Source organism: Danio rerio, chromosome 25, assembly GCF_049306965.1.
Source record: "Danio rerio strain Tuebingen ecotype United States chromosome 25, GRCz12tu, whole genome shotgun sequence".
Lineage (NCBI taxonomy): Eukaryota > Metazoa > Chordata > Actinopteri > Cypriniformes > Danionidae > Danio > Danio rerio.
The window spans coordinates 15,014,260-15,037,433 of record NC_133200.1 but is presented as its reverse complement, the minus strand read 5'-3'; the positions used below and the strand labels follow the sequence as shown (position 1 = coordinate 15,037,433).

At 33.1% G+C, this 23,174-nt stretch overlaps 2 protein-coding genes and 1 long non-coding RNA gene across 3 annotated transcripts in view; 1 reads left to right on the top strand and 2 right to left on the bottom strand.

The window, feature by feature from the left end:
- Positions 1-301: 301 nt before the first annotated feature.
- On the bottom strand, positions 302-3,418 carry guca1g (guanylate cyclase activator 1g). The gene is given in 4 exon segments (NM_001011660.1): positions 302-423; positions 1,852-1,942; positions 2,964-3,113; positions 3,218-3,418. Coding segments are annotated over 4 exon segments (564 nt in total).
- A 2,686-nt stretch (positions 3,419-6,104) lies between these two features.
- On the bottom strand, positions 6,105-8,966 carry LOC141380932 (uncharacterized). The gene is made up of 3 exons (XR_012400324.1): positions 8,791-8,966; positions 7,531-7,591; positions 6,105-7,445 (listed from the first exon to the last, which is right to left on the bottom strand). It is a non-coding gene; the product is annotated as an uncharacterized lncRNA (long non-coding RNA).
- Positions 8,936-23,174, top strand: part of zgc:101566 — a 54,663-nt gene continuing 40,424 nt past the window's right edge. The window contains exons 1-2 of the mRNA NM_001005996.2: positions 8,936-9,126; positions 9,945-10,038. Of these exons, the coding sequence (NP_001005996.1) occupies positions 9,121-9,126; positions 9,945-10,038 (100 nt within the window). The 5' untranslated portion in view covers positions 8,936-9,120. The remainder of the gene's footprint in view (positions 9,127-9,944; positions 10,039-23,174) is intronic.

Genomic DNA, 23,174 nt, shown 5'->3' with positions numbered 1-23,174 from the left:
TGCTAAATTAACTAAGGAACAAAGCTACAGTTTCTGCTATGCATGTATCATTCATACTCCATAATCCATATTTAGTGTCTTTCCATTCATCAGCATCACGCCATGAAAAAACGGAAGCACATGTAGAGGATGACGATGAACGCGATCAATGTCTGATGAGGCACGTTTTCACTCATGACAGAAGGCAAATATTATCTGACCTCCAGTGCAGGTCTGTAGTGTTTGCAGAGCCCGGCGTCTGAAAGATTGCGAAAGGCCAGGCAGGTTTGGGCCCCCCAAGTCTAGACCGTAGCCTGAGAATTCATGTTTTCTTCCCCAAGTTGTCCCTGAACCAGACACGTGCATTGGTGTCCAGTTTTAGGAGGTCCATAATCCAGGCATCTTTTTCTGCCCCTTCCAGGAACTCCGACAATGAGATCTGACCTACGGATCAAGACCAGCACTGTCTTTAATTAACACTTTCACTGACCACCCACAAGCTTCTTTTAGTAGCAGGATAAGTCATATTTAGCATGTTTGGGCAAATGCATGGTAGATTCTTTATCAGTTTATTTATTTATCGATGCAGATTCTGTAGATATTTTTGAAAAGTATCTGATGGATTGGATGTGCCTGTCATTGTTCACAGAATATCATATACATAATCACATCAATTTTGTAGAACTTTACAAAATATTACTTGCAAAACAGATTTCAAAAAGTTATCCCAATCTTAATTATTTTACCAATCCTAAACACAAACATTTAAAAATATTTTAACACTTTTTGCATAATTCACACTACTAAATTGGGTGCATACAAGTCAAAAAACAGTCTTATTTAAATGACCACTTTACATGACCATTCTGTATTATGAAAATTAAATGCCTACATGACGCATTTCCATTCAATAAATTATGAATGATTAACTATAAAATAAAAAAGCCCATAAATAATCTTTAAGCCATTCATAAAATCTAACTATAATCTGATTATAAGCATTTAACAACGGAATATAATCTATTTAAGTACTAAATTTGGAATTTGGAATCTCATTACACAATTCAGATTACATGTAATTGGTTACTATAAAGAACTGTGTGTGTCTATATATATAAGAGTTTAGATGCAAAAACCTCTTCATGTTGTTTCATATTTTCTTCTAAAATTAGCATTTTTCTTCGACTCTTGTGTGTAGGCCTTGAAATGTTACTTTTATAGTGACAAATAAGTTATTTGCAAGTGAAATACTTGAACAAACATAGGAGGCTGAGAAAACTGTTCATTTTAGAAAAAAATAACTAGATGGCATATGGAGGTTTTTGCATCTAAACTCTTTATATATATATAGCCCTATTTATTTTCCCCCAATTTCTGTTTAACAGAGAAACATTTAATAGTTTTAAGTCTAAACTTAATAGTTTTAATAACTCATTTCTAATAACTGTTTTATTGGATCTTTTCCATGATGATAGTAAATAATATTTACTAGATATTTTTCAAGACACTTCTGTAAAGCTTAAAGTGACATTTAAAGGCTTAACTAGATTAATTAGGATAACTAGGCAGGTTGGAGTAATTAGGTAAGTTATTGTATAACAATAGTTTGTTCTGTAGACAATCGAAAAAATATATAGCTTAAAGTGGCTAATAATTTTGACCCTAAAAGAGTTTTTAAAAAAATGTAAAACTGCTTTTAGACAGTTAAATACAACAAATAAGACTTTCTCCAGAGGAAAAAATATTATAAGACATAAATGTACTTGCTCTGTTAAACATCATTTGGGAAATATTATTTCGTTTTATATATTAATAAGTATTTTGGTCTTACGACAACTATTTATTCGAGAAAGGGAAAATAAATACACTTACCATCATTGTTTTCATCTAAAAGTTCAAATATCCTGTCACAGATTTCCACAGGAGTCATGTTGATTCTGTTTTTCTTAAGCTTGCAAATGATCTAGAAACAAAACCAAGAGAAAAAAAAAATGTTTAAAGCAATATTACACCCAAAAAAATATATTTTTTTACACCCTCAAGCCATCTTCTGTATATATGATCTTTTTTTTCTGTCAGACAAACACAGTCTAAGTAGTTTAAACATTTATCTTGTCTATTCCATGCTCTATAATAGTGTTGGATAGTGACTTTTATGTTGAAGCTTCCAAAAGCACATAAATCCGTCATAAAAATAACCCATACACCACCAGGGGGTTTGACGAACACTGTAAACAAATGATTAGTTGACTTAGCCTAAAATAAGTGCGTAAACCTGCTGCTTTTAAAAAGATTAGTGGACTTAACTTTAAAAAGTGAGTAAACCCGTTGTCCTAAAATATAGCCTATGTATGTCCACAATACAAAAGTTATGTCAAATCAACTTCCAAGTTACAAAGGAGTTTACTCTTTTTTTTTTAAGTAAAGTTAATTTATAACTTTTAAAGCAACAGATTTACTCACTTTTCAAAATAAATAAACCCTTTTTGAAACTCTAATTCCTGACTTCTAACACAACATATGACACATCATTTAAGTTGCATTCGTAGTTTACCACTAGGAATGTTTACCACTGAAGATGGTGACAAATAAGGTAAGTACTTGCTTTGGCATTACTCTATAATGTTATACAGTATATTATTACTCTTACAATGCCACGTGCATGTGCTTATGCATCCTTTGACACAAGTTGTATACGTTTTTTGCACATAACCTGCATCAATGTTGCAATATTTATGTTATAAAAGCATTGATCTGCTACATAAGACATGCTTTAATACCCTGGCAGCATATTGGCTGGTTTTACTGCTATTATGCACTTTTGAAAGCAAAATAAAGCCACTATCCAATCCTATTATAGAGTACGGAAGACCCAGGATACTAAAACCTTGCTCATATTTCATAACCTGTCATATTTTATTTCATACTTTAATTTTTGGTTAAATAGTTACTTTAAGATAGTCCAAAATGAAGATGATTCTTACCCTTATGACATGTATAACCTCTTGTCTGTCCAACTTTCCATTCTCATCTCTATCATAGACTTTAAAAGACCATTTCAACCTGTCCTCCAGATTTCCTCTCAAAACGAGATGGACGGCGGCAACAAACTCCATAAAGTCTATGACGTTATCCTGCAAACAGTTGATTAGCTCATCATTTATGCACATAATCACAGCTTATGCATAGAAATTGCTGCTTTGTAATCAGTATTGAGAAAGTTTGTAACAATTCCTACCCTGTTTGTATCAAAGGACTTGAAGATGGTCTCCATGTACAAAGCCTCCTCTTCTGATGAGCTCTGAACGCCGAAAATCCTGCGAAATTCATGCAGATGCAGAGCTCCGCTGGGACACACTTTCATGAATCTGGTGTAAAGAGGCTGGATTTCTGTTAGCTCCACTTCTTCTTCTTCTTCATCGCTTTGATTCTGGCCCATGTTCAGTTTTTGGCCAATATGAAAAAGTGAATCTGAAAACGACCACGGCAGTCCAGGCGAATGTGTCGAGCTGCATTCTCCTCCTCACAGATAACTTGGCATAATCTGCTTATGACTAGAAACGTGTTGCCTTATACTATGAACGGACTGGTATTTTTAGATGGACTAAATCTCATTGCTCTTTGATCCGATGTGTGGAAGCTTCTCCTGGTGAAAGTTCACAGTCTACTTTTTTTCAGTGTTTCATTCTAAAGTTTGCCCTTGAGCTTGAACTTTAAGTCTGCTACTTTTAAAAAGTATGTTTATTGAGAGTGTTTTATTTGTCTGCAGTTGTTTGAGAAATTTACTAGTAATTTCCAAGTTTAATGTTCCCCAAACAATTAGTTAATTATAAAATGGTCTTGTTTTTTTTTTTTTACTATAATTGGGCCAATTACAGTGGTTTATATGAAATTAATAACAATATTAGTAAAAATTAGTAAGATATTAGTAAAAAAATATATGAATCATAATTGAAACTGAAATGTATGAAACAGAAACTGAAACGTATGAAACTGAAACATGTAAAATTGAAAGGAACTAAGAATAAATGAATGAATAATTAAAAATTTTAATAAATAACCTTCTAGACTAAAAAATAGTAGTTTACATGACATATTATATTAGCATTGTTTATAAATATGTTTCATATTGTTTACTTAACAATATATATATTGCTTACTAAATAATATAATATAATATAATATAATATAATATAATATAATATAATATAATATAATATAATATAATATAATATAATTAGCATATTATTTTTATAAATATTTTAGATCATATTATATAATTATTTATCATAATCAGATCAAATACTATAATTAATATTAAAACTTTAAATCAGTTTCAATTGAATTATTCAATTTAATTAATTATTCAATATTTACTTATATAAATAAAAAATATTATTTCTATTATTTACAAAACATGTTATTTTGATTACATTATACATGACTTAATTTAAAATAATACGTATGGTATGACGTAAAACATTGAAAGAAATATGCATCATATCTTAATGGAATAGGTGAGATTCATCAGTCTCAATCCATCTTCGGCACTGAAACTTTTATGTTCTCTGCAGCTGGCAGCACAAAAAAGTAAAAAATAAATCAAGCTAGTATCTCTCAGAGTCTCTCTAAATGATTAATTGATCATCTTGAAAGATTGATTATTCATGAAGACATAGCTGATTTAAATCAGATAGTCAACATACTCTATTACACCCATGTCACAAAACGTCTTGCGTGACTAGTTAAGTTAAGCCCTGACCGCCCATCATCTAGATTGCATTTCAGTGGAGCATATGGCGCGAGTGGGGGTTTAAAAGAGGTAAAACCATTCTCGCCATTCTTACCTTTCCTTTATCTCAAGCAGCTGTCCTAACAAGACCTTTTACCTACAGGCTAACTATAAATAACCCTTTAACAGGTTAAGCCGAGTATCAGAGTGCAGCTGCGGTCAGACAAGGTGAAGGAAATGAAAGTTAAAAGAACAACATTAAACTGCAAGGAGGTGACTATTGATATCATAAATTAATTATTAGGATTAAGGTTTTAAATAAGAAACATCCACACCTGAAAATAGAGATGGATGGATGGATGGATGGATGGATGGATGGATGGATGGATGGATGGATGGATGGATGGATGGATGGATGGATGGATGGATGGATAGATAGATAGATAGATAGATAGATAGATAGATAGATAGATAGATAGATAGATAGATAGATAGATAGATAGATAGATAGATAGATAGAATATTGCGTTTTGGATGAGTAATTTTATATTATCAGATGCTATATGATGAATATATGGAGCCAGATAAGTCCCAAAAATAATAAATTTACTAAATAACATTTTTACATGCACAATTCATTCATTCATTTTCTTTTTGGCTTAGTCCCTTTACTAATCCGGGGTCGCCAGAGCGGAATGAACTGCTAACTTATCCAGCACATGTTTCACGTAGCGGATGCCTTTCCAGTCGCAACCCATCTTTGGGAAACATCCATACACACCCATTTACACTCATACATTATGGACAATTAAGCCTACCCAATTCACCTGTACCGCATGTCTTTGGACCTACCGTGCCATTGCGTCGCCTACCGCACAATTAACAATGACTAAATCTATTTAGTTATTTTATTTTTTATTTTTTTTGCTAACACAATATATTTAATTTGCAAATTCAAAACACAATTATAATATTTATTACAATTATAATACATATTATAAATATTCAGAAATAAAAGTACATGCATATTACATTTTTATATCAATAATTACATTTTGGATTTAAAAAATGTATTTGTTGATACAAAAAATGTAGCTGTCAACAAATCAATTTTTTGATTTCAACAATGCAATTTGAATGGCATTCCATGGTGAATTTTTAACGGTGAAAATACAATTTCTGATATCAACATTTACATTTTTTTTTATCAGATATTACAATTAAATTGTTGATATCAAAAATGTTAATTTGTATATCAACAATTAGATTTTCATTTCAACAATAAAAATGTGGATATCAATAATAAAAGTTGAATTGGTCATATTAAAATAAAATTCAAAATATAATTTTAGATATCAATGCAATTTTATTATTAATATCAATTTTATTTTTTATATCAATAACTGATATTTTAGAGAATTTATACTGTTGAAGTCCATTTTATTAGCCCTTGTATGATTAGTTTTCTTTTCAAATATGCTAAGAAAATGTTGGTCTGCCGCAAGATCCCACCGAGACATCCTCTAGACGTCAATGGGGCCTATCTTTGCTGGACATTATTGGTATGGAACTTTTAACAGCGCACTTACATGAAGCTCAGTCAAAACTTGTTAAATCCTGGATTTTAGCTTTTGATATTGTCAAGTCCTTTGTTTCTTCCTTCTAATGTACAGCCTTTCTGTTTATATGGTGTTCATGTATCTCATGATGTAATAGTCATTTATTTGTACTTACCTAACTTCTAGTCTGTCTTGGCTTTACATTATTCTTTCTTTTTATATATATAACACAGCAATATTTTAACTTCTGTTATTATAGAACAAGTCTACCTGGGTGGGGAGTGAAGATTCGGGGTTGTTTTATGATATAGTCGTATGTTGTATGCTCTCTTTATTAAACAAAAACTGAAATAATAAAAACAATTGTTCACAAAAAATATATATATATTTTCAAAATTATGTTTTAACAGAGCAAGGAATTTGTCACAGTATTTCCAATAATATTTTTTTTCTTCTGGAGAAAGTCTTATTTGTTTTATTTTGGCTAGCATAAAATTTTAAAAGTTTTACATTAAAAAAAAAAAAAAAACTTTTTAAGGTCAAAATTATTAGCCCCCTTAAGCAATATTTTGTTTCGATTGTCTAAAGAACAAACCATCATTATACCATGACTTATTTTAACTTGCCTAGTTAACCTAATTAAGCCTTTAAATGTAACTTTAAGCTGAATACTAGTATCCTGAAAAATATCTAAAATATTATGTACTGTTTGCATGGCAAAAATAAAAGAAATCAGTTATTAAAACTAGAAAACAAATCTTCTCTCCCTTAAACAGAAATTGTACAAAATATACAGGGGGCTAATAATTCTAACTGTATATTTGTATCGTTATTATCCAAATGTTCTGAAATCTGCACAATTCACTTAAATGACCTACAACAAGGTGAAAACGGTGATTTTCGCAAAAAGGTGACAAGTTTGTACCCCTGGCATGTACATTTTATTAAGTAAATGTATATGTTTTGAGACTTATCTAGCTCCATAGTAATGTAGCATTCTAATTGAATATTTGCTAAACAGATCAAGTCCATTCATGCCCTCTTTTAACTGTTTCTGAATTCTGTTTTAAAAGAAAAGTTTCACTCACAGTGAACTCTGACATGGATGCAGAACCACATCAATTTCACTTCCGGCCAATAAAAGCCGAATCCACCTCCGTTTCACCTCTAGTCTTCTTTTTGATGAGGTAATATATTATTCAGCAGCATGTAAGAGGCAGTTTGTCAGAACAAACGGTGGAGACATTAAAGGTTTCTCACCTTTTCTCAGCTGTCATTACTGTCAGCGTAATCCTCTGAATCACTGTCAGAAAACACAGATCTGTAGAGCCAACGTTTTATAAAACATAAATAAAGAAGTGTAGCTAATCTGGGACATGTGTTGCTCTTAAAGGGACAGTATATTCAAAAAGAAAAATTTGCATGCAATCTAAAATGTAGGTGATTTATTTTCTACAGTACCACACTGATGCAGCTTTTTAGCTGATATTGTGGTGTTTGCTGATTCATAAAATCAAGTCAAAAAAATTATAATAGCCATGTCTCATGTAGGCATATGATTTTGATGGTATGATAACCTTGGATACAAATATTACTGCTTTATGGTATTGTGATCACTGCTCTAAAATATATATTTTTTAAAACTTTTTCCCCTTTGAACACAATATATTTTATTTTATTTTAAGAAACATTAAAAATTTTAACAAATCACGATATACCATGAAAATGGTTATTGTCCATTGCCTAGTCTCATAACAATACATTGAGTTTGTATTGTGAATTATGAAGTGATGTTGTATGTTTAGGCCTACAGCAGAGGAGGACATGTTGCATTGTTAATATGTTATATAACAAAATTATTAATAAATAGTATCACTTCACAAGTTAGTTTGTTACAGTTGTTGAAAAAGGATGAAAATGGTGGATAGAACAAAAACCGTCACATCTACATTTATTTGTCCAAAACTTTAACTTTTAGATAAAACTTTTTGATAAAAGTAGTTTTTTTAGGTAAAAATTAAACACTTTGTTTGAGTCTAAGGTTGTAAATATGATTGTTTTGCTTCTTAAACCTGAACATACAGTACAGTATCAGCTTTGTTTGCCTTTTATATGTTTTGTTGCCACTCAATAACAAAGTCAAGGAATCCATTTTTAACTGAATATCTGTTCTACTAAGTTAAAAAGTCACATACTTATACTTTGAGTTGATTAAAAGTTATTTTACAATTTAGAAAAAAGTATGTTTGAAACTCAGCTTTTGTACAATACAGTTTTTTTTTTTTTTTTTTTTACAAATAACTAGGTTTGAATATACTAAAGCACTGTTAACCAGGAACAGTTATAACAGTTAAATAATCCAAAACTACAAACAATAAGCCATAATATGTTTAAAAATCTAATTTAAATAAACTGCCTTGTTGTTGAAGCTTTAAACATCCAAATACAAAAAAGGCCTCGATATTTTGAAAAAACACAGAAAGGCTAGATATGTCACAGAAATCTTCTGTTCTGGTTTACCTGATGGAAGATGAGACGTTAAAATGTCGTCTCGGTCCCTATTGAACATTTACTGAGGTAAATTGTGCTAAAATACACCCAAAATTTCCTCCTCCTCATCATCTGAATATAATAACCTTCTGCTGCCGCCTATCGACGAACAACAGCATGATCCCTCGAATTCCGTAAACATCCCCAACGTCACTTCCGCTTACATTCGCATAAAAAACATAGCAAACGCTGTATTTATTTCGTATTAAGCGCAATTTCCATCCTACTTTCTGCGTCTCCATCAATACTGAAGTGCAGAGACGCCCTTTCCAAACCACGGCTGTATAAATAGCCTCAGTGATGAAGGTGAGTGGAGGATTTGCTTTTGTTTTGCGTGACAGTATTAAAAGCAAACCTGTTCTTACCTCATTCTGCACGAGCTCAAACTGTTGAATATTTATAATATATTTAAATACATACTTAAGCTTGTTTGGGGTGTGCCAATAACTGCGATTTCGCCGTATTGATGTCAAATTATTACCTCTGATAATGGATAAGGTTATGATGAAACCTTAAACAGGACAGCTGACATTGAGTCGATGTCTAAATATACCATCCCAACTGCGTGATTATGCAAAATATAGCCTGCTCTACGAGCTTTGCAGGTGTACTTTTGTTTGTTTTTGCTGCCAGAAAAGTTTATTTTAGTTGTGTTATAGGTGATGATGATGATGATGATGATGATAATGATGGTGATGATGATAATTATTATGGTATTTGAGTCATGTTATGTATTATATTTTGCACAGTATAACTATTAAGTAAATATGCGTTGTTTGTTATTTAAGTAAGTATTTTTATAAATGCATTTAGCATAATTTTATAAATGTCAGATAATTAATTAAAGCTTTTATATTTAAACCATGACATGTTGTCAGGAGATCTGCCATCAAGTTGATGCTCTCATGTAACTTCAAATGAAATTTTGGTATTTGTTCAAAATGGTATGTTTTAGAATTGAATAAACTACTTAATGCTACAAAAACAACATATAAAGGATACTTTGTTAATATTTTATGTGATACAGATGGTATGTTTGGTGACATACACTGTATTTTGACTTGTTTACATTGAAGCATGTTTATGTATCAACTGTACAAACTGTATCATTTTGTTAATTTAAGGGCCCAAGTACAGAGACTGAGGTGATTGAGGAAGCACCTGCTGACCCAAATAATGAAGAACTTCCACCTTATCTGCGTGAAGAACCACCTGAGGGTATGTTCTGCCTTGTTTATGCTTTCATAATGTTTTGATCTTGGTTACAACTTCGAGCATGAAGATTAATTGAATATTGTGGTAATTATTTTGATCAATAAAAATATGTTGAGTATGTGATGATGATATGGCAGTAAGAAAATGATTTATATGAAGAGATAAATAAAAAATGTATGTTTTAGGACTTTAGGACAATTTTTAAAAACTTTTTAAGGGGATGTTTAAAGAAAACAAAAGTTATTGTTGCACATTATATCGAAGCGGTTCATCTGCGGCTACTAGTTGGTTTGAGATTGGAATAGGTGTAGACATTAATTAAACACAATTGAATGGGTAAATTATTAAGTAAAAGAAAAACATCTTGTTCACTTCTTGATGCAGCTGTATTCTTTTTAGCGACATCCTTGGAGGGCTAATGTCCTGCAGATTTTAGCTCCAACGCTAATCAAACACACCTGAATAAGCTTGTAGTTGTAGTTGTAGTTGTAGTTGTAGTAGTAGTAGTAGTAGTAGTAGTAGTAGTAGCTGCTGCTCCAACCCTAATTAAACACAACCGAACAAGCTTGTAGTAGTAGTAGCTGCTGCTCCAACCCTAATCAAACACACCTGAACAAGCCAGTACTAATAGTAGTGGTAGTAGTAGCAGCTCCAACCCTAATCAAACACACCTGAACAAGCTTGTAGTAGTAGCTTCTTTTACTAAAATCAAACACACCTGAGCAAGCTTTTCGTAGTAGTAGTAGCTGCCTCTCCAACTCATAATCAACCACACCTAAACAAGCTAGTAGTAGTAGTAGTAATAATAGCATTAGTAGCTCTAACCATAATCAAACACGCCTGAACAAGCTAGTAGTAGTATCAGCGGTAGCTGCTGCTGCCCCAATCCTAATCAAACACACCTGAGCAAGATAGCGGTGGTAGTAGTAGCTCCAGCCCTAATCAAACACACATAAACAAGCTTGTAGTAGTAGCTTCAGCCCTAATCAAACACACCTGAGCAAGCTTGGAGTAGTAGTAGTAGCAGTAGCTCCAACCCTAATCAAACCCACCTGAACAAGGTAGTAGTAGTAGTAGTAGTGGTAGTAACTGCTGTACCAACTCTAATTAAACACACTTGAACAAGCTGGTAGTAGTAGTAGCTGCTACTCCAACCCTAATATAACACACCTGAACAAGCTAGTAGTCGTATCACTCCCATCATTATCATCATCATCATCGTCATAATAATCATCATCATCATCATCATCAGTAGAGTAGTATACCAGTAAAAGTATCCTACAATCTTTCAGACAACTTAGAGCTAAACTCTGCAGCACACCAGCCCCTATGTAAACCATGAAAAATGTGATTTTGTGAAATTTATAATGAGTACTACATGTTCAGTGTACAAGGGAGTATTTGACATGCAAAGCAACAAGGGTAGATTTCAGGACCAATGTTGTTGTCAGTGCGTTAAACATTTAAAAAATATAAGTTTTTGGTACACTAAATTCATCTTTAGTCATATTTTGACCTCACTGAATCATTACCTTTATCAAATGTTTATGCTTTTAGAAAATTATAATATCCAGAGCTGGATTCTTGGTCATTTCATATTTTCGAATGGAGTTCAAATGCATTTACTTTAAAGACATTTGTATATATAATAATATGTTATATATTATATTTAAATATACACTACGGTTTCAGGTTGGTGAAAAAAAATATGGCGAACTCCTATGCTCTGAAAAAAAACATAAAAACTGTCAAATGTAGAATATTATTACATTTTTAAATAGCCTTATTTTGTTTGATTTTATTATCTGTGATGATAGATATTGTTTTTTCAGCATTTTCAGCCTGAAGTGTCACAGGATTTGAAAAGAAAAATCTTACTTCTTTTTATTATCAGTATTAAAATAGTTGTACTGCTTATAGATTTTTTTCCAAGATGAATTCTTTGGGGAAAATGTGTCAACCTGCATATTGTTATTTAGATTTTGTTTTCTTTCTTTTTTTTTATACAGAATAAACTTTAAGCTTAACATCAATCTAGTTAATTTTTGCAAATAATAACAAAAGGATTAATAAAAATCCAGGTGACACAGTTGTTCAGTGGTTCGCACTGTTGCCTCACAACAAGAAGGTCGCTGGGTTGAGTCCTGGCTGAGCCAGTTGGCATTTCTGTGTGGAGTTTGCATTTTATGCTCGTGTTGGTGTCGGTTTTCTCCAGGTGCTCTAGTTTCCCCCACAGTCAGAGATATTCAGTATAGAGTGACTTGAATAAACTAAATTGGCCATAGTGCATGTGTGTAAATGAGTTTGTATGGATGTTTCCCAGTACTGGCTTGCAGCTGGAAGGGCATGCGCTATGTAAAACACATGCTGGATAAGTTAGAGGTTCATTCTGCTGTGGCGACCTCTGATTAATAAAGGGACTAAGCCGAAAAGAAAAAAAAAAAATGAATGAAGTTGGCGGTTCATTCCACTGCGGCAATCCCGATGAATAAATGGACTAAGCCAGGTAAAATGAATGAATAAAAATCCATCATTATTTATCATCTCTAGTAATGTTGTAGTAAATTATAGTGATCTGCAGAGGGCCACACTGACCAACACAACACAATGTAGGATTACAGGAGTGAAAAGTCACTCTTTTTTTAAATTGTATGAAGGTTTTAACTAGGCTTAATTCCCAAATCCATTCATCCATCCAGACTGCTTCATATAAAGTCCTGCAGGTGCCCTCTGGTACACAACTGTAGTTAATAACAGGCATGTAGGCTATTTTAATGCCTTTCATTAAGAGCTAAAGATCTCTCAGTAACCCACCATGTTTAAGTTAAAGTAGGCTTTTGTGCCCAAACCATGATCAATGTCCTCTCTTTGTTCGCGATGCTATTTGATCTTTACGTCCAGGGACGGCACAAAGAAACAAAGCCCTCTTGTCTTGTCTCTTTATAAAGAAGTCTCCTGGAGGTGAAAGCTCTGATGCCTCTGCTTGGCCAGAAACAGTCTCTTTAGTTTAAATGGCTGCATTATGTTGCTATAAATTGCTTTGGGATTCTCGGTGCCTGCTGCCCACCAGTGCATCACAGGTGATTGCATAACAGCAAATGCCTGCCCTCTAGCTTTTTTGGCTGGTGCCTTGGTGCGGATCCTGAAATAGTTTATTATATCGCTGTGATTCTGTCCTTCTTTGTTGCCGGGAACTCGCATAGATCCAAAATCTGGGACGTGCTTATTGAGTTGTTTGTTCTGATTCGGGGTGTGTTGGTTTTGTAGATGTACACAAAGGCAAAAGCTATTGCGGGTAAATCAGACTGTGTATTTTGGTGGCCATCGAGTTGAATTTTAAAGCATCATGATAAGCAAATAATAGAATGGTTTGATGTACTAGGTAATATTTCATGCATTATTAAGAAAAGTCAACAGATCATAGCTTAGCAACTAACGAATCTGTGAGAAGTCGATTGAATAAATTCTAAATAAATTAGATTGTAATGCTTTTTTTCTTGTGCAAAATATCAAACCTTTTCATGTTTTGGAATTAGTTTTTTCCCATTAACAGTATTATCGATTAGTTGTTTCAGTTAGTAAAATAGTCACAAAGTACTCAGTTCGGTAAATTAACTCACTGAATCGATTAATCAGGCTGATTAAAATACAATTTCAAATTCTGACAATTTGTTGTTTAATACTTACATTAGTAGCTTTATTGATGACTTGTTGCGTATCTTTGTTGATTCAGCAACCACTCTTACTGATTTTGTGTGGTAATTAAGCAAAAGATTGTTTATAATCAAGGTTACATCCATTATATACTTGATAAATCTAATTGAAAATGCCAGTTGTTACATGTATGTGTGCCTAATATCAAGCATTCTCATGTCTTGAATCAGGTTTGTTGTATTTTTTTCCATTGGCAATTGTATTTATAAGTTACATCACTCATTGAAAGTACTGTAGTTGTTTGCAACTAATGAATCTATGAATAATCGATTAATTGCATGATTTATTTTTTCGATTAATCGGATTGTTTTGCTAATTTTTACTTGTGCATAATATCAAGCCGCCTTATGTTCTGGAAATTGTTATTTCCCCATTACCAGTATTATCAATTAGTTGTATCGCTTATTAAAAGAGTCACAAAATACTCAGTTTACTAAATGAACTCGCTGAATCAATTAATCAGACTGTTTTAAATACAATTGCGAGTTCTTGACGAAATTTGTTGTTTAGTACTTGCATTACTAGCTTTATTGATTACTTGTTGCGTGTTTTTGTTGAGTCAGTAACCACTCTGACGGATTCTGTCTGTTAATTTAGCCAAAGAGTGGTTATAATCAAGTTTACATCCATTATATACTAGATAAATCAGACTGATTTAAATACAATTTCGAATTATTGATGTAATTTGCTGTTTAGTACTTGCATTATTGACTTGATTGGTTACTTGTTAAATATTTTTGTTGAGTCAATAACCACTTCTAACGATTCTGTGAGTTAATTTAGCAAAAGAGTGGTTATAATTTAGGTTACTTGCGTTAATATCTGATTGAAAATGTTTTTTACATGTATATGTGCATAATATTAAGCATTCTAATGTCTTGAATAAATTTTGTTGGATTTTTTCTATTGGCAATTATGTGTAAGTTACGTCACTCATTAAAAGTTCTATAATTGTTTGCAACTCACGAATCTAAGAATAATCAGTTAATCGCTTGATTATATTTTTCGATTTATCGGATTGTAATGCTAATTTTTACTTAGCCATATTATTAAGCCTTCTCATATTTTGGAATGAGTTTTTTTCATTACCAGTATTATCGATTAGTTGTATTGATTTTTAATAGAGTCAGAAAGGACTTAGTTTACTATATTAACTCACTGAATCGATTTATCAGACTGATTTAAATACAATTTCGAATGCTTGAAGAAATTTGTAGTTTAGTACTTGCATTACTAGTTTTATTGATTACTTGTTGCTTATTTTTATTGATTCTGTAACTACTCTTACCGATTCTGTAAGTCAATTTAGCAAAAAAAAAAAGTGGTTATAATCAAGTTTACATCCATTATATACTTGATTAATCTAATTGAAAATGTCTGTTACATGTATATGTGCATAATATCAAGTATTGTCATGTCTTAAATCAACATTTTTGTATTTTTTTTTCCATTGGCGTTATTAGTTGCATCACTTATTGAAAGTACTGTAATTATTTGTTTTTAAATTCAGATTCAGTGAGTTAATTTAGTAAAGCATCTATTAGACTAATTTTATTGCAAGTCTTTTAGGATTAATTAGAAGAAGCGACTTTTCATAGTTATTTATTCATAAATGAGATCATACTGCTCGCTGGATGTTTTTTTTTTTTTGCCAAATTAAAATATCCTATTTGATGAATTACATGTCCTAAAATGAACTGTTTTTTTTTTTTCATTACCTTCTTTGTAGCTTGGAACTGAGAGATCTGTGAAGCTGCATCATTTGTATTGAGTTGTTTGTTCTGGTTCAGAGCATGCTGTTTCGAGAAGCTTTTTTTTTTTTGGAGGGGTAAAACAGACTTTTTTTTTCTTTATAAAAATAGCCATTATGATAACAGGCGTTTAGGAGAAATGAGTTTTGATCTTAAGTACTCAAGTGCATTGAGCCAGTTCACAAGGAGTGGGACTATCTGGATCAGTTTTAATATCACTGAGCAAATAGCAGAAGGGATTGAAGTACAAGCAGACTGATCCTGGTTCAGTATCTCAGCAACCTCACGTAGACCATCTTTGAGTTTTAAAGCCCAGAATGCCGCATTCTGTCATGGTGCAGAGTGAAATACGTTTGTCTGCATTTGTGTGGAAGCGAACCAAACCCAATTCACCTTAACTTTGATATAACATAGCATAGCATAAAATAACATAACATATCATATCATAATTATATAGGGTACCAACATAGCATAAAAAAACATAACATAGCATATCATAATAATATAGTATAACAACTTAGCATAGCACAACATAACATAGCACAGCATAACATAACCAAACATAGCATTTTATAATAATATAGCATAACAACATAACATTGCAGAACATAGCATAGGAAAACAGCATAGAATAACATTTCATATTTTAATAATATAGCATAAAAACATAACAGAATATAGCATTGCATAATAGCATAAAATAACATAACATAGTATAGCACATCATAACAATATAGCATTACAACTTAGCATAACAGTATAGCTTAACATAACATAACACAGCATAGCATAACATAAACAAACATAGCATGTCATAATAATATAGCATGACATAGCATAGCATAACAGCATAAAATAACATAACATACATAGCATAGCAGAACAGCATAGCAAAACATATAGCATAACACAACATAGCTAAACATAGCATATCATAATAATATAGCATAACAACATAGCATAGCAGAACATAGCATAGGAAAACAGCATAAAATAGCATAACATATCATAATAATATAACATTACATAGCATAGCATAACATCATAAAATAGCATACCATATCATAATAGTATAGCACAACAACATAGCAAAACAAAGCATAACATACCCAAACATAGCATATCAAAATATTATTATAACGACATAACATGGCATAACATAACAGTATAAATTAACATAACACAGCATATTATAATAATGTAGTGTAAAATAACATAGCATAGCATATAACATAACAGCATAACATAACATAGAACAACTACATAGCATAGCATAATAAAGCATAGCATATAACAAAGCATAGCATAGCATATAGCGCAACATAGCATAATAAAATAACATAGCATAACAAAGTATTTTACCGCTACTGTGTCTGAATTTTTTTTTTCACATAAACGAAATGTCTCTATTGTACTTGTTTACGTAAACTAGGCATAACCTTTTCTCGTACATTTGTTAATTCATGGAGTCAGTGTTTACTGTCAGCTTCAATAGTTGTGTCATTGTTGTTCTTTCTCTCCATTTCTTTTTCGTCTGTGAAACAAACAATGGCCCGGTTCAGTTCTGACATCTTCTGGACAAATTAGTATTGAAAATAATGATTCAAAGCACATGTGTGAGCTGTACATACAATAAAAGGTTTAACAATAATTGCAGTAATATTGCTTACAAGTCACTGATTTAAAATGTAGCAGACATCCCAAGTCTCCCAGAGGTATCGCGCAAATGCATGGATGCCCCCCCTCTTTTCAGGCACATACTATCCCGAGAATTCAACCCCATATCCCATGGAATTGACTTTTCCCAGCTTGGGATGTCTGATGTAGGCTTTTGATTTTCTTCATATAAAAGATTATGTTTCTAGTACTATTCTTCCCGCTTCCCTGATTTCACTAGAAACTTCACATTCATTTGCATTAGAATCTGCATTTTGATTTAGTCCATTATATAACAGTCATGTTTTAGTACCAAACCCTACTGATCAGTGTAATTCATTTTTTACATTTCTGAAAAGTCTAGGAAGAGCAGCTCATTTTTGTCTGTGTCAATTTGTTTTATGAAAGGTTAAGTATGAATAAACTATGAATAAAATAATAAAGCTGGAATCTTCTCATTTTGAGATTTTATCAAATTGCATTGATACTTGTGTTGTTAACACGGTTTGTATTAAGTAAAATTATTTTGCCGAAAAAAATCAGCACAGGTAGATCTAACCCTCTAATCATGATAAGCAACAGTCGAGCTGGGTTGAAAAATTGTTTGAGAAATCAATTCTGCATCAAGACTGAGATTTTCAAAATGCATCGCTATTCTCCCTTGAATCAATTGTGAGATTAGTTTTTGGGATGCTCTAGACTAGTTTTTAATAGTACGCTCAAATATTCATGAGGAAAAGTTGGCTTTTTAAGTTATGAAATTAATATAAACTGCTCACTATGGACAATTAGTTTAATGAAATTTAGTTTAAATGTTTGCTAACTTTCTGAATGACCATTTAGGTTAAAGTGGTACTCATAAGGAATTGGATGCAAGCTGCCATTTGTATAGAATAAAGAGGCATCTCTTCGTCTCGAGAGAACAGTGATGCATTTTAAAAATCTCAGAATCGTTGCACAGTCAATTTCTCGAACGATTTTTTTGCCACTGCGTAAACTCTTTCCAGGGCCAAAGCCCTGCACAGTTTAGTTCCAACCCTGCTCCAACATACTTACTTGTGGGTTTTAAACAAGTCTAATGGACTCGATTAGTTTGATCATGTGTGTTTAATTAAGATTGGTACTAAACTATTTAGAGCTATAGCCCTTTAGGAATTGAGTTTGACACCTGTGCTTTAGGGTAGTGGTCCCCAACCAAGGCTACAATAAACCATATTCTCAGAGGATAACAAGCTGACAAAACATTGCTGTAACTCTAATACAAGTTTTATTTATCCTGTACATTCATTTATTGTAAATCTCTGTTCATATCTAATACAACCTGTATATAATGTTCATAATACATCCATCTGTAAATATCACCATAGTTTTTCTATAACTGCACTTTTTAACTTGTACCTGTACCCTGCACTTATTGCTATTGCACTGCTGGTTAGACCTAAACTGCATTTCGTTGCATTGAACTTGTACATGTGTAATGACAATAAAGTTGAATCTAATCTAAAAAAATCTAATTTATGGAAAAATTTACAAAGCACTGCAGTGTTTGGGTGTTGTGTGTATGAAAGCTGATAAGTCAGTTTTTGTCAATCGACTTGCAGTGCGCATCTGGAAAGCGCGGGTGCGTCTCACCACTTGAAGGTGCAAGCTGCACTCCTACCTTGGGAATAACAAATTTGCGCAAACTAGAATAGCGAAATGCGAATGGCCCCTAAAATGGCCGCTGTCATTTGCCGTTTCCAGCAGTTGATCTTCTTGTACAGACATACTGGATTCACCTGATTTGTTGACAAATGGGTTGCGGATATATTCCTTGGCAGTTTTCAGGTCCTTTACTGGGCCTTTTCCCTTTTCTAAAGAACCTTTCAAAGAAGTTTCTTAAACATTTTGCTGCTTGTGGGTTAAATTCGGGCACTCAAGTGGGTGCTCAAAATGTAAGCAAGAGAATACAAAGATAAAAGATTTTTTTTTAATAAAAAAAATTTTTCTGACTCACACAATAGATAAAACAGAAATAATTATTGATTTCTTGTGCAGTCCGGTACCAATTCATCCACGAACTGGTACCAGTCTGCAGCCCAGTGGTTGAGGAGCACTGCTCTTGGGTGTTTGGCCTGGTTCATTGCTGAAATCTTGTGGATGAACTAAGTAACTAATTAGTGCAAAAACGATTCAAAGCACATGTGCAAGCTGCTAATACTTCATATGAACAATTTGAAAAATCTAGCTGCACGCCTACATCAAACAGATTTAACAGTTATTGCAAATTGCAGTTATATTATGTACAGGTTAATGATTTCTAAATGAATTTATAGTAAAGCAAGTTTACAATCCTCTACTTCTCGCTTCTGATTTTAATCGACAGCTCAGGCACTGGACTGTCAGGCATGAAACTTGCCAAGAAACCAGGTATGTATTGTAACAAGCAAGCAAGCTTTATTTCCTGATGTTGGAGAGTCCCTTTAGGGTGTTTGGTCGTCTGAGGTCAGACACAGTCACAGAGGATTTGGAGCGGAACCAGACAGACTAGCCCACATGCTAATATTCATGTGGAAAAATGCAGGCAAAATGGAGCTGTCCTCCCTGAGGTGTTCAGTGCTGCTGCAGACACTGTACGTTTTACAGACGTTTCTTCTGTTGATGCAACATTTGCACCTGATTTTTTTTTATTTTTTATCCCCAAGCCTGTACTGTTACCTCATCTGTAAATGTCAAATGCGAGGACCGAATGAAAGGCAAGGTGGTAATCTTTAGCAAATTACGGGTGGTGAACGTAGTTGTTTCACAATTATGTCCTTTGTGTGTTTTAGTGCGGCGGCGAAATTCAATCAAGGTTAGATTGTCAAGCCCTGTCGGTGTGATTGCACTTTATATTTTCTGAGCGAGCTGACTGGAACTGACGTAAACCTGGGAAACATAATGCCATAGGTTCATTCTGTTTGCTAATTCGAGATTCTGTTGATCGTGCGCATCAGAGGCGATCATTTAGACATCCGTGTTTGTTTGTCATGTAAAATATCAGCTAACTTGACATTTTGACAGAGAAATTGCAGTTCTTCCTTGACTTGCATTGCATATGGTTGGTTACGTTCATTCAGGCTGGGATTGAAGATTGATGACTGTATTTATTAGCAGGTGTGAGTCTCCGTTGTCTTGGAATGCCTGTAACCGTGGCAACCAATAACTGTAGTAAGTGTCTCTAAACACGTTGAGTTGCATCTTTATGGATTTATTTTGGATTTCATCCTCACAGGTGGTAGGCCAAAAACCTTGTTTTTCGGTGTTTTGCCTCAAGCTTTGATCGAGCTTGATAACACAATTTTTGAAAAATGTCAAATTGTGGTCTTGTTAAAAAATATCTAACAGCAAACAAATGATTATTCAAAAGAATTTAAACACAAAATACAACTTTAAATTAGTGGTTCACTCCACTTTGGTGTTTACAGCTAGTTTTGAGTTACTACACTGTAACATATGCAGGGTTTCACACCATTCATGTTGTACCAACACAAATCGATTAAGTTAACTTAACACTGTTAATAAATTTATGTGGATTGAACATAAAAAAATAAGTTGTTACAATGAAATGTCAAGAATTGAGTTGTGTTAAATTTAAATTCATCTCATTTTAATTAAGTAGTTTAAACAAGTATAAACTTATTTTCTGAGTGTAATGCTGTTTTTGTTGTCTAAAAATAGTTTTATTGTTCACACATGGCAGCAGAGTGGCTCAGTGGTTAGTACTGTTGCCTCACAGCAAGAAGGTCGCTGATTCGAGTCCTGGCTGGGCCAGTTGGTGTTCAGATGGTGTCCCTGTGTTCGCGTGGGTGTTCTCCGGGTGCTCCAGTTTTCCCACAGTCCAAAGACATGTGCTATTGGTGAATTGGCTAAACAAAATTGTCTGTAGTGTATGAGTGCAAGTGTGAATCCGAGAGTGTATGGGTGTGTCCCAGTACTGGGTTGCAGCTGGAAGGGCATCCGCTGTATAAAATATATGCCGGAATAGATGGCGGTTCATTCCACTGTGGCGATCTCTGAAATAGAGACTAAGCCAAAGAAAAATTAATGAATGTTCTCACATGCAGCCCAAGAAGATGACTCCAAAGTATGATTGTTATTTTTCTTTATTAAATATGTAGTGATTAAAAAGAATTTGATCTTATCACACTTAATTCTGAGAGCAAATTAATGAGCAAAATTATTTATTTGAAGGATTTATTATAGCTTTAGCTTATGTCAATAGCCAATAAAAGTGCAAAGAAACATAAGTTTGAGTGTGAATAGTATGTTTTACTAATCATATTTTGAGCATATTGCCAAGTCTATGATTGATGTCAATAAGTCAATAAATGAGTTTTGTTTGCTCATCACAAATCAGAAGAAATAGAGTGGACATTCTGCCATCATTTACTTAACCCACAAAATATATAGTTTTAAAGGGAACCAATAATGAAAATCAAGTTTTATAAGCTGTTTGAACAGATCTGTTTGTTTGTGCATTGTCATATTGAGGTGATAATATCACAAGTCTTTTAAAAAATTTCCTGACACTAAAATAGGACCCAAATCCCAGTGATTTTGAGGCCCACCGCAACGGTACATAAGAGTGTGGTTTCCCGGCACACGGAATTGATTGACAGGCACCATGTTTCTATAATAACACAGGTCCACAGAATTTTTTATTTATTTTTTTGCAAATAAAGTGGAATTAATATATTTGCTACAACTTTAAAATGTTTTAAATACAGTGCATGTTTGTAATAAAGACAGTAAAATTGTTATGTAATTCTTAATATCAGAATTACATAAAAATGGTGTCCGTAAACGCTAATAGGTGCATGTGTACTACAAATAGCATTAGTGTGAGACTCATCATTTCAGAAAGGCTTGAAAAAACTCCACCACAAATACATGACATAAACTTACTTGGTGTTTTTGGCTAATGAGCTGTATTTCAGCTTCACCCGAGCCTGTCTCTATCACTGACTGCTGTTTATCTGACATAATGCATAATGAGAAGCAGACACGCATGTAGAAACAGTGGGCGGGGAAAAGCAGCTCATTTGCATTTAGTCATGGGCAAAAACAGCTACGATGTATTCAGACACCAAAATGGGCAGGTTCTGGAGGCTATAATAAATGATCTGATGGATATTTTGAGCTGAAACTTTACAGACCCATTCTGGACGCACCAAAGTCTTATCTTATAAGTTGGTAAATAGGTGCCGTTAATACTTTTTTCCTAATCTATATGAGCACAATATAACAGGGATGCAGATAGAAACATGAAAAACCGTATCATGACAAAGTATGACCTGTAATAATTAGTTTTTAAAAAGTGTTTTATATTTTATTCATATTTATTTTATATTTCTGCATTTTTAATCAAGTATTCTCCTTAAAATACTAAATAACGTAACAAAACGATCACATATGAATGAGTGCATTTCTGAGTATATAATTTAAAATGTAAAATGAAATGGTCACTTATATATGGTCAACATATTTAAACAATAAACTGATTGAATTTACAGAAACAATAACATATCATGATGTATATCGTTATCAGAATATGAGACAACTTATATCGCGATATGATGTTTTTGTCTTATCGCCCAACCCCACTTTAGGATAAGAAATTATTTGGTACGGTTTCATTTTTGGGTGTACTATCCCATAGATAATCTCTTTTAATTTGCTATGCAGTTGCCACTTTTTTCATACACCAAACTGTCCAGAAACGTGCCTATATTTATCACTCCAAACAGAACTGACAGCCTGTATTTTGCTCCAATGTTGTGTAGCCGCATAAGCCTTAATGCCGAGCTTTTCACATGAACTTCAACAAACCCAGCAATCTTTCTAAATCGCACTGTGCAATTACAACCCAAGGTGTGCATTTGCCTAAGAGAGCGTCTGAAATTAAATCAGTCTCGTCTGGGGAAAAAAAGCATTCGAGTTAATAATGGCTAAAAATGAGGTTTTATTGAGTTTGTGTGCTTCTGTCCTGTTTGCTTG